Source organism: Megascapheus bottae, unplaced genomic scaffold, assembly GCF_031878675.1.
Source record: "Megascapheus bottae isolate mThoBot1 unplaced genomic scaffold, mThoBot2.hap1 HAP1_SCAFFOLD_40, whole genome shotgun sequence".
Taxonomy (NCBI): Eukaryota; Metazoa; Chordata; class Mammalia; order Rodentia; family Geomyidae; genus Megascapheus; species Megascapheus bottae.
The window spans coordinates 2,185,920-2,201,006 of record NW_028327715.1 but is presented as its reverse complement, the minus strand read 5'-3'; the positions used below and the strand labels follow the sequence as shown (position 1 = coordinate 2,201,006).

At 37.7% G+C, this 15,087-nt stretch overlaps 1 protein-coding gene across 1 annotated transcript in view; it reads left to right on the top strand.

Annotated features, from left to right (window-relative positions):
- Positions 1-15,087, top strand: part of LOC150039320 (protein unc-80 homolog) — a 99,593-nt gene that overhangs the window by 66,830 nt on the left and 17,676 nt on the right. Inside the window, 3 exon segments of the mRNA XM_090327823.1 lie at positions 7,133-7,240; positions 9,301-9,439; positions 14,275-14,456. Coding sequence (XP_090183949.1) covers positions 7,133-7,240; positions 9,301-9,439; positions 14,275-14,456 — 429 coding nt within the window.

The window sequence follows — 15,087 nt, the reverse complement described above, 5'->3', positions numbered from 1 at the left end:
GCTCTTACATTGGTTCATCCTTTGTCCTTTATCTCACCATTTTGTTGTTCCCTATCCCCTCCCTAATTCAGATAAATATATATGAATATATATATATATATACACACACATAGTACGAAAATCAAATACAGTGAAAATAGGGGATAAATCATAGGGGAGAAAATGAAAGAGAAAGGAAATAAATTCATACAGTACATTAAAAACAAGAACCATAAAGGAAAATCTCTTGTTTCTATTTGTTCATTTTACTTAGCATCATTTTATATAGTCATATGTACATAGCTGTGGAACTATTGTGATCCTCTACTAGGAAAATCCTAGACATATAATCATTATTATAAATGAAGGAAACAAAGTGGTTCTGTGGCTCAATGGTAGAGCTCTAGCTTCGAGAAAGCCCAAGGACAGTGCACAATCCCTGAGTTCACGCCCGAGGACTGGTAAAAAAAAAATAGGAGAATCAATTATGAGCAATTGGTATTCCATTCCTGTTTGTTCTTTAATTGGTTATTCTGGCAGGATACATTTGTGGTAGCCTGTACATTTTGTAACCTATCTATCAACTTGTTCATTAATATTTCAGAGGTTCACTGTTCATTCTTCTACTTTATTTGTGGTAGTTCCAAACTTACGTGCCTTTTATATATGTGAATTATCATTCTATATTTCCTTATTTCCTTCACTAAATAGCTTTATGTATTTTTTCTTTAGTGTTTATACCTAGTGTTTCTATAATCTTAATAGCATACATGTTCAATAATGTTTAGTGAAAGTTGAAGATGTAGCTCAGTGGTAGAACACTTACTAGTTGGCACAAGGCCAAGGGTTCAATACCCAGCCCTCAATTTAAAAAAAAATAACTTTTTTACTTTTAAGGCTAAGATCAAGAATAGTAGAAAATGGATAATGAAAACCCTCTCTTTTCCTTTCAGTTGCAAAGAAGCACAGGCTGAATGGCAAAATGCAGTCCCCTTCCCCCAAAAAAGATAGTGCAGTTTAGGTGAATTTTGGAAAGTCAATGTAAATGTCCGGAGACCAACTAATTTCCTACAGAACTGATGTATTTTTCTAAAGATTCAGACATTATTATGAGGCTAAATCCAAACATTAAGTCTTCATTTCCGAGGCAAGAATGAAACATATAACTGATAGCATACAAACATAATTGTATGCCAAATTTGCATGAAGCACTACATTTGTCCCTTTTAAGAAATACTACTCTGGTATTGAAATCTTAGGAAATTGTTTCCTTAGAGAGCCCGGTAGGCTGATGGAAGCTTTTCTAATTGATGAATTCCTCATTATTTCCACACTGATTCATCCCATGTATCTCTTTTTTTATTTCATTCTTTACTATGACCTGTGTGGTTGTGCAAAGGAGTTACAATTCCATAGGCCAGGCTATGAGTACATTGCTCATGTGTCACTGTTACCTCTTATTTCTTTTTTTCTTTTCTTTTTTTAATATTTTTATTGTAATTAGTAAAAGGGTTACATGATATTTGCCAGATAGAAAGTGCATTAATTCACATACATTGATACCCTTTCACATGTCTTGGTACCCATTACCCACCCCCCATCCTCCCATTTTGGTTTTCCCCCTTCCCTATCCAATTTCAAATAACCAAATACAAATATATCCAATATATCAGATAACAAAATGAGATACTGTAACAATATGAGATAACCAAGGGACAGCAAAAGAGATGAGAGATAACATACTACATTAAGGACAACAATCATTCATTATATGGCTTTTGTTTCAATATCCTAGAGGTCCATTCAATTAGCTTCATACTATATGGCCTTATGTATCAAGTTTTTGCTCTATTGCAAATCTTTGCTATTAGAGCCCAAGGTTTCTACTGGTTATGATGAATGAGGGAAACCATTGAGCCTAGGTTCCTTTGAGTCTGACTTACTTTGCTTATTATATGATTTTTTCTAAGTCTTTCCATTTCCTAACAAATGGGGCGATGTCGTTTTTTCTGACAGCAGCATAGAATTCCATTGTGTACAAATACCACATCTTGTGGATCCATTCATCAACTGAGAGACATCTAGGTTGATTCCATACCTTTGCTATGGTGAATAATGCTGCAATGAACATTGATGTGCTAGTGGGTGTAGTATGCCCTAGTTTCTGGATGGTTGGGTAAATGCCAAGTAGTGGAATTGCTGGGTCATAGGGGAGTTTAGCCTTTTGAGGCACTCCATTTTCTCCCTCTCCTCCCTGCCCTCAAGTTACATAGTTCTTTATTTTTACATAATCTACATTGAATGTGACTATTTTTGCTCACCCTTTATTCCTCCATTCCAAGACATACTTTTAATTTTAATTTTTAAATTTTATTTATACTTTGTTCTATTTGTTTACTTGTTTGTTATCCAAATCTCCTAAGGAGAGACAAGGACAGCAAGCATCATGAATGAATTGTTCTTCCAGTTTCTAGTGTATGCCTAATTCAATAACATTCTTGAATTATTATTGATTAAATAAAAGTTTACCTGAAATAATTAACTAGCATTCCTCTGTAGTCAACAGTCTTTGCTAAATGGAACAGGAGGGCTTTCAAAGAACATAGCAGAATTTTATAAAGGCCAGTATAGAAAAAAATAGACAACTTCCAAGATTTTAATAGCAACACTATCCATCTTAGAGTTCCTCATCTCTGCTTCTTTCTACCTTGGTGTGAGCCTTTTCTTGTTTTATTTATTTTATAGTTGGGCTAAATTCCCATGGATTTATCATTTTGCTCATTCTAAAAATCACTAAAATGACTCAGAATCGGGGCCGGGAGTTTGGCCTAGTGGTTAAAGTACTTGCCTAGCATGCATGAAGACCCGGGTTCGATTCCTCGGTACCACATACATAGAAAAAGGCCAGAAGTGGTGCTGAGGCTCAAGTGGTAAAGCTCTAGCCTTGAGAAAGTCCAAGGACAGTGCTTAGGCCCTGAGCTCAAGCCCAGGACTGGCAAAAAAAAACATGACTCAGACTCTGAGTCCTTCATGCCATGGGACATGAATTTGATGGAGTTCACTCCTCTGTCTGATCCAAACACAAGTGATAAATCCTTACCAAAAAAAAATAGAAGGCAGGTTTTTGAATTTTAATCAATAGTAGTCAAGATGAGAATTCAAATCAACTCTTATGGATTCATCTAAATGTGTATAGAAGAAAATGGCATTAGTCAAAGTTCTGTATCATCTCACAGTAACTATTCGTCAGTATCACCAAGAGATGTTGGGGCTCTGAAGTTGCCTCCTTATTTGAAGCTCCATGGCAGAACCAACAAAAACATGAGATCTTCTTCTGTCCATTCTGGGTTTTTTTCCCTAAGTAATTAGTTTTAGGTCTCCTTGTTCATTCTAGTTTATTGTATTATTTCAACCATTCATGTGTATCTCATAGTCAAGTGAAATTCCTAACTTTTCAAAGAACCACTAATGGGTGCCATTGGAAATAGCTTTCTATTCTAGTCAATACCTAGATCCCTTTGACCCAGTTTTATATCAAGTTACCAAACAAAATGTGACTAATTGCAGCTTCTTTGGATTGTTCTAGTGGTCCATCTTCTGGAGTGCCCATCACACATGCCCCTTCCTCTGATGCCTAAGTTAAATCTGATGAGTTCACTTAAACATTGTGAGCAACCTACTGCTGTGATATGAGGGTTCTCCAATCCCCTTCTCTGCTTACTAAAATAGGCACTTTAATTGTCATAAAGCTACCCGAACATACCATACTTCCTCAGGAAATATCTCAAACTACTAAACAGCTAACATACAAGTTTGACTTATACCATCTGTTCCTAGCAGGCAGAGCTAAACACAGTTCTAACACTGGATAGCATAATTGCACATCCATTTTTCTCCTAAGCTGAGTATTTTTGTATAAACTATAGAAATAAGATTTCTATAATTTAATCAAGAAGCAATGTTCATCCATGATGCTGAAAGTCATGAAATGTCTAGCGAAAGTACAGAAAAATAACTGCAAAAATAGAGAGAATGAAATTCAAGTAATTGGGAAGACATAAAAACAAACTATAAAATCACAATGAAATAAATTGTTTAAACTTTCAACAGTAGTGTAAGTCCTATGCAGACCATTATCTCACTTTTGCTAAGTCACATAGAGAAGAAAAATAGACTAAAAGTAGAAAGAAGAGCACATATAACATTTTTAATTGTCTTTGCTCTCTCTAAAGAGCTACAGCCTACATTATATGGTGAACATACTGTATATTATTTTGGGAAGTTTTCAAACTACATGAAATGAGTATGCTGTTTATGTTGTACATTGCTTTTATGTTTACTAGAAAGTAGAAAACGAAAAGAATACAGTATTTTTCTCTTCAAGTGCTTTGTATTCCCATTTTTTTTCTTTTGAGAACACAGTAAACTGTAATATTTCCTTGATTCCCAATGGGTTCATTTAAAAAGTTTCTTCCATGCCCACCTCATAACTGTTGCATTGTCTAGTGTATTTTTCTTAATGTTTCAAAAGACTTCCTTTGGAACGTGAATGAGCTTTTAGATTTACCCTTCCTTTCAACACCGTCTCCTTCTATATCATTGAAGGTGAAGGTCTGTCAAAAAGATATAATTAACTTCAGTTCCTTTCCATTGGCACAGAGAGAAAAAGTCTCATTGATATGGCCCTGGAAAAACAAAGGAGCTTTATTTTGTGCAGTTATTCTGTGCTTTGTTCTGTCCACAACCTTGAGTGTAAAATAAGGAAGAATCAGAATTTAAGATAAACAAAGACTTGTCTCCATAGGGCCCTATCTTTCACCCTACTTTACTCCTCACTCCATTCTGGAGCAGTACAGGAGTCAAAGGAAGGAATTCTCTCCCCCATGTTTATGCAGATGAGTCAATCCTATTCTTGGACTCAGGTTGAGGACACCAGTTGAAAGAAAAATTGCAGCGTCCTAAAGATGAGTCATGTTTTGTTTTTCAGATGAAATCAATTTCCGGCTGAGACTCAGTTCTAGATGCTGATTGCTGTGCTCTTACTTCCTTGATAGCTACTGTCTTTGACCTGTTACATCTTTTTTTTAATTGTAATTAATAAAAGGGTTACATGATATTTGCCAGATAGAAGGTGCATTAATTTACATACATTGATACCCTTTCACATGTCTTGGTACCGATTACCCTCCCCCCCCACCCCACCCCCTGGTCTTGGTTTTCCCCCCTTCCCTATCAAATTTCAAATAACCAAATACAAATAAATTCAATATATCAGATAACAAAGTGAGATACCAATATGAGATAACCAAGGGACAGCAAAGGAGATGAGAGACAACATAGTACATTAAAGACAACAGTCATTCGTTATACGGCTTTTGTTTCAATATCCTGGAGGTCTTTTCGATTAGCTTCATACTATATGGCCTTATGTATCAAGGTTTTGCTCTATTGCAGATCTCTGCTAGTAGAGCACAGGTTTCTACTGATTATGACAAATGAGGGAAACCATTGAGCCTAAGTTCCTTTGAGTGTGGCTTACTTCACTTAATAGGATTTTTTCTAAGTCTTTCCATTTCCTAACAAATGGGGCGATGTCATTTTTTCTGACAGCAGCATAGAATTCCATTGTGTACAAATACCACAACTTGTTGCTCCACTCATCAACTGAGGGACATCTAGGTTGGTTCCATATCTTTGCTATGGTGAATAATGCTGCAATGAACATTGTTGTGCTAGTGGATTTAGTATGCCCTAGATTCTGGATGGTTGGATAAATGCCAAGTAGTGGCATTGCTGGGTCATAGGGGAGTTCTATGTTTAGCCTTTTGAGGCACTGCCATACTGCTTTCCATAATGGTTGAATGAGTTTGCACTCCCACCAACAGTGTAGTAGTGATCCCTCCTGGCCACATCCGCTCCAGCATCTGTTATTATTCATTTTCCTGATCCTGGCCATTCTAACTGGAGTGAGGTGGAATCTTAGAGTTGTTTTGATTTGCATTTCTTTTATGACCAGAGATGTTGAGCATTTCTTCATGTGTCTATAGGCCATTTTTGTATCTTGTTCAGAGAAGACTCTCTTTAAGTCTTTGGCTCATTTTTAATGGGATGGTTGTTACTTCAACAAATCAGAGAAAGGCTGGATAAGTGGGACTGCATTAAACTAGGGAGCTTTTGTATGGCAAAGGACATAGCTAGTAAATTAATTAGGAAGCCTACAGAGTGGGAGAAGATCTTCACCAACCAAACAACGGACAAAGGCCTCATATCTAAAATATATCAACAACTCAAAAAATTGAATTACTCCAAGACCTGTTACATCTTAACACTTTTGTTTGAAAATTTTTCTTTAGCCTATGACCAAAGTGTTTAACTTGTACTTTTGAGTCCTGTATTGCTTATAGTAGATTTTAACTGACTTAATCCACTACGTTTACATATCTCTGACAAAAAATTATATATATATGTATATATATATATGTATATGAAAGAACAACCTAAAAGAGAAAAGATGTGTTTAGGCTCAAGGCTTCAGCACATTCAGCCCAAGACAGGGTGGTCTACACATGTATATGCTGTCAGACCATCATGGAAGTGGAAACCTGTAGAGGAGGAGCTGTTCACTTCATGTGGGACAGGAAGTAGCAAGAGTAAGGCAGGGACAAGATACCAATGACCTATTTTCCCCAATTGGCATCACCTCCTGAAATTTCCAGAACCTCCCAAAATACTGCCACCAACTTCAGGCCAAGTATCCAACAAACACATCAACCCATCAGGGACACTGCCTGCTCAAATTGCAACATTTAACATTTTAATACACTCATGTTTCTCACCATTTGTAATAAAATTATTCCTGAAATGGAAATTTGGAGATGCTTGTCTTTTTCTTCTTTTGCTAAGAAGTCACAGATACTACGCCTCTCTGGATCTCTATTCCTGCGCAAGTGTAAAAGACAAGTTTGTTACTAATTTTTCTTTTCTAATCTTCTTTTACATTTCAAAATTCACTACCTTTCTCAGACTTTAAAAAATGTGGACCCATAAGATTGCCTTAAATTATTCCTGCTGTGTGTGGTTTCTTTTTGTTTTTGTTTCTGATTTTGTTTAGGAAGGTATAACATCCTTATGACCTAGCTCATCCTCTTTGCAGTGTTCGGATAAGTCATGCCTCAGGACACCTTCACTGAAGAAGAGAGTTTCCGAGGCCAACCTAGAAGGGCAAAAGGACTCTGGAATGTTAAAGTATATCAGGCTTCAGGTACGGCACTGGTATCATAAACTTTCCTAGAGCATTAACAGAGAAGAAGCTACAGATAGCCTAGTGTTCGCTACACGCCATACAAATGGGTAGTGTTGACAAAAGACCCAGCTGATTGGCTAGCTAAAGTGTTATCAAGTGTGCAAGGGAGAACAAATTCTTGTTGGAAAGGCAGTGGCCCTAGGGAGATGGGCTGTAGTCACCCCTGTCCCTCCTCTCAGACCTGTGAAGCTCACATCTGAAGATGACGATACAACTCAGAGATTTGGGGGATGAGACAGTCTGGATTTTAATTCCAAATCTAGTGCTTTAGGACATGGGTAAGTTGTTTCATTTCTCTTAGACTTAGTCTCCTATCTATAAAATGGGAAATTTTATAAAGCAGCCTTATCTCAATGGATTATGGAATGAATTAATTTTTTTAAAAACCACATTTACCTTTTTACTAAGTGCATGACACATTGTTTCTGCATCCTAAGCTCTGAACCTTGGTACCTGCACCCAAGAAAAATAAAAATTCATGTTTTTCTGGAATGCATTTTAAATGACTACTTGGGGTGTGTGTGTGTGTGTGTGTGTGTGTGTGTGTGTGTGTGTGTGTGTGTATGCATGCACATGCGTGCACTAATGCTGGAATGCTGGTACTTGAAGTGATTCAACTCAGGGCCTGGGCACTTGAACTCAGGGCATGGGCATTTTCCTTGAGCTCTTTCATTCAAGGCTAGTGCTTTCCCATTTTGAGCCACAGCTTCACTTCCAGGCTTTCTGGTGACTCACTGGAGATAAGACTCTCACTGACTGTCCCAACTGGCTTTGAACCAATCCTTAATTTCTAATCTCCTGATTAGCTAGGATTACAGGTATGAGCCACCAGCACTCAGCTTTCCTGAGCTTTTTTTTCTCAAGGCTAGTGCTCCACCATTTGAACCACACATCCACTTTTGGTGGTAAGTGTCTCATGGACTGACTTCCTTGCCTGGGCTGACTTTGAAACATGCTCCTATGATCTTAGCCTCCTAAGTAGCCAGGATTATTAGTATAAGCCACTGGTGTTCAGCAATGGTTTATTGTGAACCTATACTTATCACCTTAATTGTCTGAAGAAGTGGACTAGCAAGGATTTTATAGATGAATCTAGAATGGTAACCATCATGTAAAATGGTGTTTCAACTTCACAATGACTAAGAAAACTAACTTTCTAAATGTATTCCTTTATAAGTTAGAGATTGTTTATAATTTTCAATAGAAATGTACCAGTAGATGGGAAAAAATCTTTAAAATGTCCACCCAATTCCCATGAAAATTTATGTTTCCTCACATCTTTCTTTCCTTGTAGAGTGATATTTCATTTCATTCGTCTCTAGTGGATTAAAGCTGGGTATTTCTGTTTCTGTGGAGTGTTTATTTGTTTGACAATTGGACTCCATGCCTGACTCTCGCCCTTGGCTTTTTGTTCACAGCTCAGGCTCTACCACTTGAACAATACCTCCACTTCTGGATCTTTAATGGTTAACTGGAGATAGGAGTCTCTGGGATTTGTCTGCTACAGATGGCTTCTAACTATGGTCCTTATATCTCAGCCTCCTGAGTAACTAGAATTACAGGCCTGAGAGACCAGCACCCAGCTTAAATCTGTTTCTGTGAATGAAAACATTATGAGATTAATCTTTTCATTTTCTAATTTGTTTCAACTATGAACACATACACTTTACATTTGTGTCAACTAACTATGATTTCATTTTTTTTTTGCCAGTGCTGGAGCTTGGACTCAAGACCTGAGCATTTTCCTTGAGCTTTCTCAAGGCTAGAGTTTTATCACTTAATCCACAGCACCACTTCTGGCTTTTTACTTTGCATGGTACCAAGGAATTGAAACTAGTACTTTGTGCATGCTAGGCAAGCTCTCTACCACTAGGCCAAACTCCCAACCCTATGCTTTCATTTTAGAAAGTATGTTCGGGCCATTTAAAGAAAGCAAAGAGGGGAGATGTGGCCATTAAGTTCCAGGAAGTAATCCAGCATCTTAAAGATTTTAAAACATGATTGTTATGTTTTCCCAGGTGATGAGCTTGTCACCGGCTCCTTTGTCTCTGCTAATCAAGGCAGCACCGATTCTGACAGAGGAGATGTATGGAGACATCCAGCCAGCTGCCTGGGAGCTCCTCCTCAGCATGGATGAGCACATGGCTGGGGCAGCAGGTGAGGAAATACCCCTCAATTCCAGCTCTCCACATCTGCTGTCATAGCTCCCAGTATTGAAGTGAAAAAGAGAGGCACATTCGCTTTCTTCCATGTTCCTAGGTCAGGTTGGTGGCCATTTCTAGAACTCTAGACAGAGATGTGCATTCTAGGAAAGTAGATCCAGGTTTGAGTGCTTACCTCCCAATTTACTATGCGTTTGCACAGAGCAATGGATCTGTCTCAGGATGTGGGCCAGTCAGCTTCCCACCATGATAACAAAAACCTGAGCTATCAACCAATGAAGAGTGAAGGTTTGCTTTGGCTCACAGATTCGGAGATTCTATTTCATTATCTGGAGGACTCTACCTTTAGGCTTTTTGGGGGAGAGTAGCAAATAGCAGGGCTGGGCAGCACACAGCAAAGCAGAACTGCTCCCCTCCTGACTGAGAGCAACTTGTTAAAAGTAGGAAGAAATGGGAAAACTAGGGAGAGATTGTCTTTCTTAGACTCATCGGTATGCTACTGGCAACCAAAGCACCTGCTGTCAGACATTAATTCCTAAAGGCTTTACTGCTCCCAAGCCTTTAATGCCTACCCTTTAAGGGACATCTCAGATCCAAACTTTTTAACAGGTTGGTACCAAATCAGAATAATTACTCCTGGGATCTATATTTCACTCTATTTCACAAATGATAAAGTTCATTTTGTCTAACTTCTATTTACTATGAACCACTTTTGTTAACTTTATTACAGCTCATCTGAGCAATTTCTATTCTCACATTACAATATCAAAACACATTTATTGAAAAGTAAAGTGATTTGTCCAAGAAACATAGCTAGAAAGTGGTAAGTGTAAACTATGGGATCTTTATTTTTGGCTCCTTTTATATAGATTTCTGTACTTGTCTGTAGTTGTTTGAGCACTTGTGACAAAAATACAGACAGTACAAGAGTACATAAAACTACATTTTTTACCCTGTGTCCTGAGACTGCTCATTCCCTTCCTTGCAGGTACAAGTTTTAAACTTCCCAGAAATCTTTTTAAAGTACACTGTGGTTTATATCTTCATGTAACTGTAGGCTTATATTAAATATTTTCATTGCCACACAAACAGGACATATTCTAAAAGCTTTACACTCTCTTTCACTGATATATAATTGGCCATTTTTACATCAGTTTACAGTTTCTTCTCAGTCTTCTTTTTCTTAATTTTAATTTTAGTTTTTATTGCTGGGGTAATGTATAGAGGGATTACAGTTACATTCACCAGGTAATAAGTAGGTGCATTAACTTCTCACTTTTCTTAATAGCTACAAAATATTCCATTGACTAGGTAAATACACCATACTTTTCTTAACCAGGGTGTTTAAATGCAACTTTAAGTTGATTTCAGCCTTTTAATCTTTTACTGCCATAGAGCAACAAATATCTTTGTAAGATATCTTTGTTTTTATTTAAAGCCATATTTTTTTCTCTATGCTTCTTAGAGAAAACTGCAGAAGTACAGACAGAAAGATTTCCATGGGGGGTGGGGAGGGACAACTCTAATAAACAAGTTGACAGAGCTTTAAGAACAGGCAATTTGTCAACCTAACAGGAAAACAAGTGTTTTCCTAACAGGGAAAACCCATGTGGGTGTGGGAATATTCAGGGCTTGTTTTGAAAGGCTGAGTATATTGACTTGGCAAGTCGGGTTATTTTAGAGAAGAACTACCTATCTATCATGTTAGTATACAACTAGGATATCAGCTTTGGTGTGTGAACTGTCTACAATCAGTGTGGAGAATGCACCCTAGGCTCTGAGCTGAGGAGGACTGCTGTAACAGGGAACAAATAAATGATCATCACATTTCCTGTAGCAGCAATGAATGGGAGAGTTTGCCTGGTTTTTTTTTTTAAGTGATGATTTTTATGGTGGCCTGTAGTTGAGAAGAAGAGACAGAAGTATCTCAAGTTTGGGGCAAACATGGGCTACATACTGAGTTCAAGGACAGTTTGAGATCTCTAATGTGACCATGTTTCAAAAATAAGACAAAAGGCAGCTGGGCATGGTGGCTCACACCTGTGATCCTAGCTACTCAGGAGACTGAGATCTGATGATCAAGGTTCAAAGCCAGCCCAGACACAAAAGAACCTGAGACTCTTTCTCTAATTAACCTCTAGAAAACGGGAAGTGGAACTTGGCTGAAGGGTAGGGTAGTAGACTTGAGCTGAAGAGCTCAGGGAAAATGCCCAGGCCCAGGATAAGATGGTAGCCTTGAGCTGAAGAGTTCAGGGACAGCGCCCAATTTGAGTTCAAGCCTCATGACCCACAAAAAAAATAATAATAATAAGTCTAAAGGCATAGGGTGTACTTCTAGCTCATGTGGTATTGAGTAGCATCAATACCCAACACCCTAACACTTCAAAGTAAAAAATAAAGATCATTCAATTTTGGGGGGTGAGTAAGAGTTGATTGATATATAATTGTGATACAACACCAACACTAGAGAGAAAGGCCAAAGCCAGAGGTCAGTTTGGAATATGTGTTGATGTGACAGCTAAAATAATTGGATGCATGCTATGTGGAGAAGAATTAGTAAGAAGAAAGAAAAGATAATTACTAAACCATTGACCTCCACTAAAAAGGCTGGAAAAAATAACCAGTCAAGGAAAGGCTCCCCTAAAAGTGATCCAAAATGTGGAAATTTTATCATCACTAGCCATGAGAATCAAGAGGAGTAATTCTTCAAGAATATTTTTATGGAATGTTTCAAAGGAAAAAGGTCGTGTAAAAATATCATTATATCTGCTGATTAGTGAGTATTCCAAGTATGACTATAAAGAGATCGGTTTGGAGTTCTGCTTTAACAAGAAATTGAAATGGATAAAGAGAACAAAAGGAGTAAGTGGAGATTTAAATGGCTAGTAGGCTAAAGAAAACAATTGTCAAAAGCTAATGAACAGAAGAACTAACATTTGTTACTGAGTGATATCACTCACATTAGTTAATTAATAAACTCTCTTAGAGATGAGCAAACTTCAGCAAATTGAAGAAACTTATCGAAAGTTATTCAGTTTAGATTAGAAAGCCAGAAAAGTCAGACTCAGATCTCTTCCTTTTCTTCTTCTTCCTCTTCTTCTGGCTGTACATTATAAATGTCCTTTCAACTACTTTCCCTAGAAAGTAAAATGAACTTTGCAAAGTATTGTTTCATATAGTGTTTTATTTTACTCTAGTGAATTTGGACTCGGGTATCAGCAGAAGCAGCAGCAGCAGCAGCATTTCACTAATAGGAAATGAAAGCTAGTAGGAGTTAACAGGCTTGCCCAAGATCTCAGATCAGAGAAGTGAGTTAGGACTCAACCCAATCTTCTAGGACAGTGTCCTGTGCCATCTCTGGAGAAGAAAACAAGAGAGACTATGGATGATGTCTAACAATTCTGCTCATCTTTCTATCTCTATATTCTCATTATTCAGTAGCTTTGTAATTTATAGCACATGGCTTTTCTCTTATTGATGTCTTGCTTTTCCAAAATTAAAAAAGCAATATTATAGTCTAATAAATCTCTCTTGTCTTCTCACTTTCTTCTACTTCTGGGAAGGGCAGAACTTTGTAAATAGAATCTGCGACTTGGATTTTGGTTTTAGCATAGCTAATGTAAAGAACAGGTTTATCTACCATCTTTGGGTCACTCTAGGAAGACTAACCCTGCCCTAAAGAACAGATGTCACAATGTGATTGTTCTTTCCTATTTGTTTTCAAAACTGGCATTTTCTTTTCACAATGAGCCAGAGGAGGCTTTGCTTATAGCGTAACTCCTGAAGCATCATGTTCTTGTTTCTTCTTTTTTTAAATTTTATTTTATTGTCAGGGTAATGTGTAGAGGGGTTACAGTTACATTCATCAGGTAGTGAGTAGGTACATTACTTCTCGAACACCGATAACCCTTCTCATGCTTTTGTCCCCGTTTCCTACCCCCTATCCTCTCCCAATCATCTTATTTTCCTCCCTTCCCTTCCCTATTTCAAATAAAGAAATAAATGTACATACAATATACCCAGTACCAAAGTCAGATACAGTAACCACATGAGATTAACCGTAAGAGGAAAAAAAGAGAAAAGAAATAACATAGCACATTAAGAACAATAATTACAAAGATAAACCTCTTGTTTCCATATCCTAAAGTTCATTTTGTTGAATCTCATCCTATATGACCACATATATATATATATATATATATATATATATATATATATATATATATATAGCTTTTGAGCTATGGTGGTCCTCTGCTAGGAGAGTCCTAGACGTGTACTAATTATTACAAATGAGGGAAACCATTGAGCCTATGTTCCTTTTGGGTCTGGCTTACTTCACTTAATCTGATTTTCTCCAAGTCTTTCCATTTCCTTATGACTGAGGCAATGTCATTCTTTCTGATGGCAGCCTACAATTCCATTGTGTTTAAGTACCATATCTTCTTGATCCATTCATCTACTGAAAGGCATCTGGGTTAGTTTCATATCTTTGCTATGGTTAAATAGTGCTGCAATGAGCATAGTTGTGTTAGTGGCTTTAGTATGCCCTTGTTTCTGGACATTTGGGTAAATGCCAAGAAGTGAGATTGCTGGGTCATGGGTGTTATTGCTTCTTATGCACCAGCTTTTAGATGACTATGGGTAGAATGGTGATGCTGGGTTTCCAGTGCCTAAAACAAGGTTGGCTTTGATTGGCACTAGGAGCCTTGCTAATAGTAGCTAATAGTAATTCAAGAGTCATTTTAATATAAAAAATTCCCACTTCCCTGAAGCCCAGAAATCAATCAAAAAGTTCACATCTGTAGCTGATGAGCTACTGTCTGTCTATAGCTGCCATGTTCCTGCTGTGTGCTGTGAAGGTCCCTGAGGCTGTGTCTGACATGCTGATGTCTGAGTTCCATCACCCAGAGACAGTGCAGAGGCTGAATGCAGTCCTCAAGTTCCACAGGCTCGGGAGATTCCGTTACCAGGTCTGGCCCCGCATGGAAGAGGGGGCACAACAGATCTTTAAGGTGAGTAATGCTTCACACATAGGGGGTAAATTAAAAACAAAATTCTTAATTCAACTAGAAAGGCTTGCTGAAATCCATAAACCTCAGAGCCACATTGTGTATAGCCAAAGAAATGTTTCTTGTTTTCTCTAATAATACAAGGAAGTGAATAAATTCCGCTCATTAAAACAATAAACAAGTAAAGTCAGACACTAGCTACTCAATGCCTATAATCCTAGCAACTCATGAGGTTAAGATTTGAGGATATTTCCAAGCCAACTCAGGCAGAAAAGACTGGGGAATTTTGTTTTGTTTTGTTTTATTTATTTATTTATTTTGTCTCTGATTAACCTGCAAAAAGCTAGACTTGGTAGTATGGTGTGAGTAGTAGAGTGCCAGCCCTGAATGGAAAAGGCCAAGGAAAGCCCAAGGCCCTCAGTTAAGCCCCCAGCCCCCCCCAAACCCCCCAACACACACACACTGCAGAATACAAACTAAGAAAGTCAAGAGATGCATTGTGGAAGATTGACTGATTAACACAACTAAAATCAATTGATTGAAACCTTTCATTGTTCCAGAGATTAAATTGAGACCCTGGGAGACTTATCCTGTTCCCTATAACATAAAATATTAAGAAACAGCCTTCCCTTTT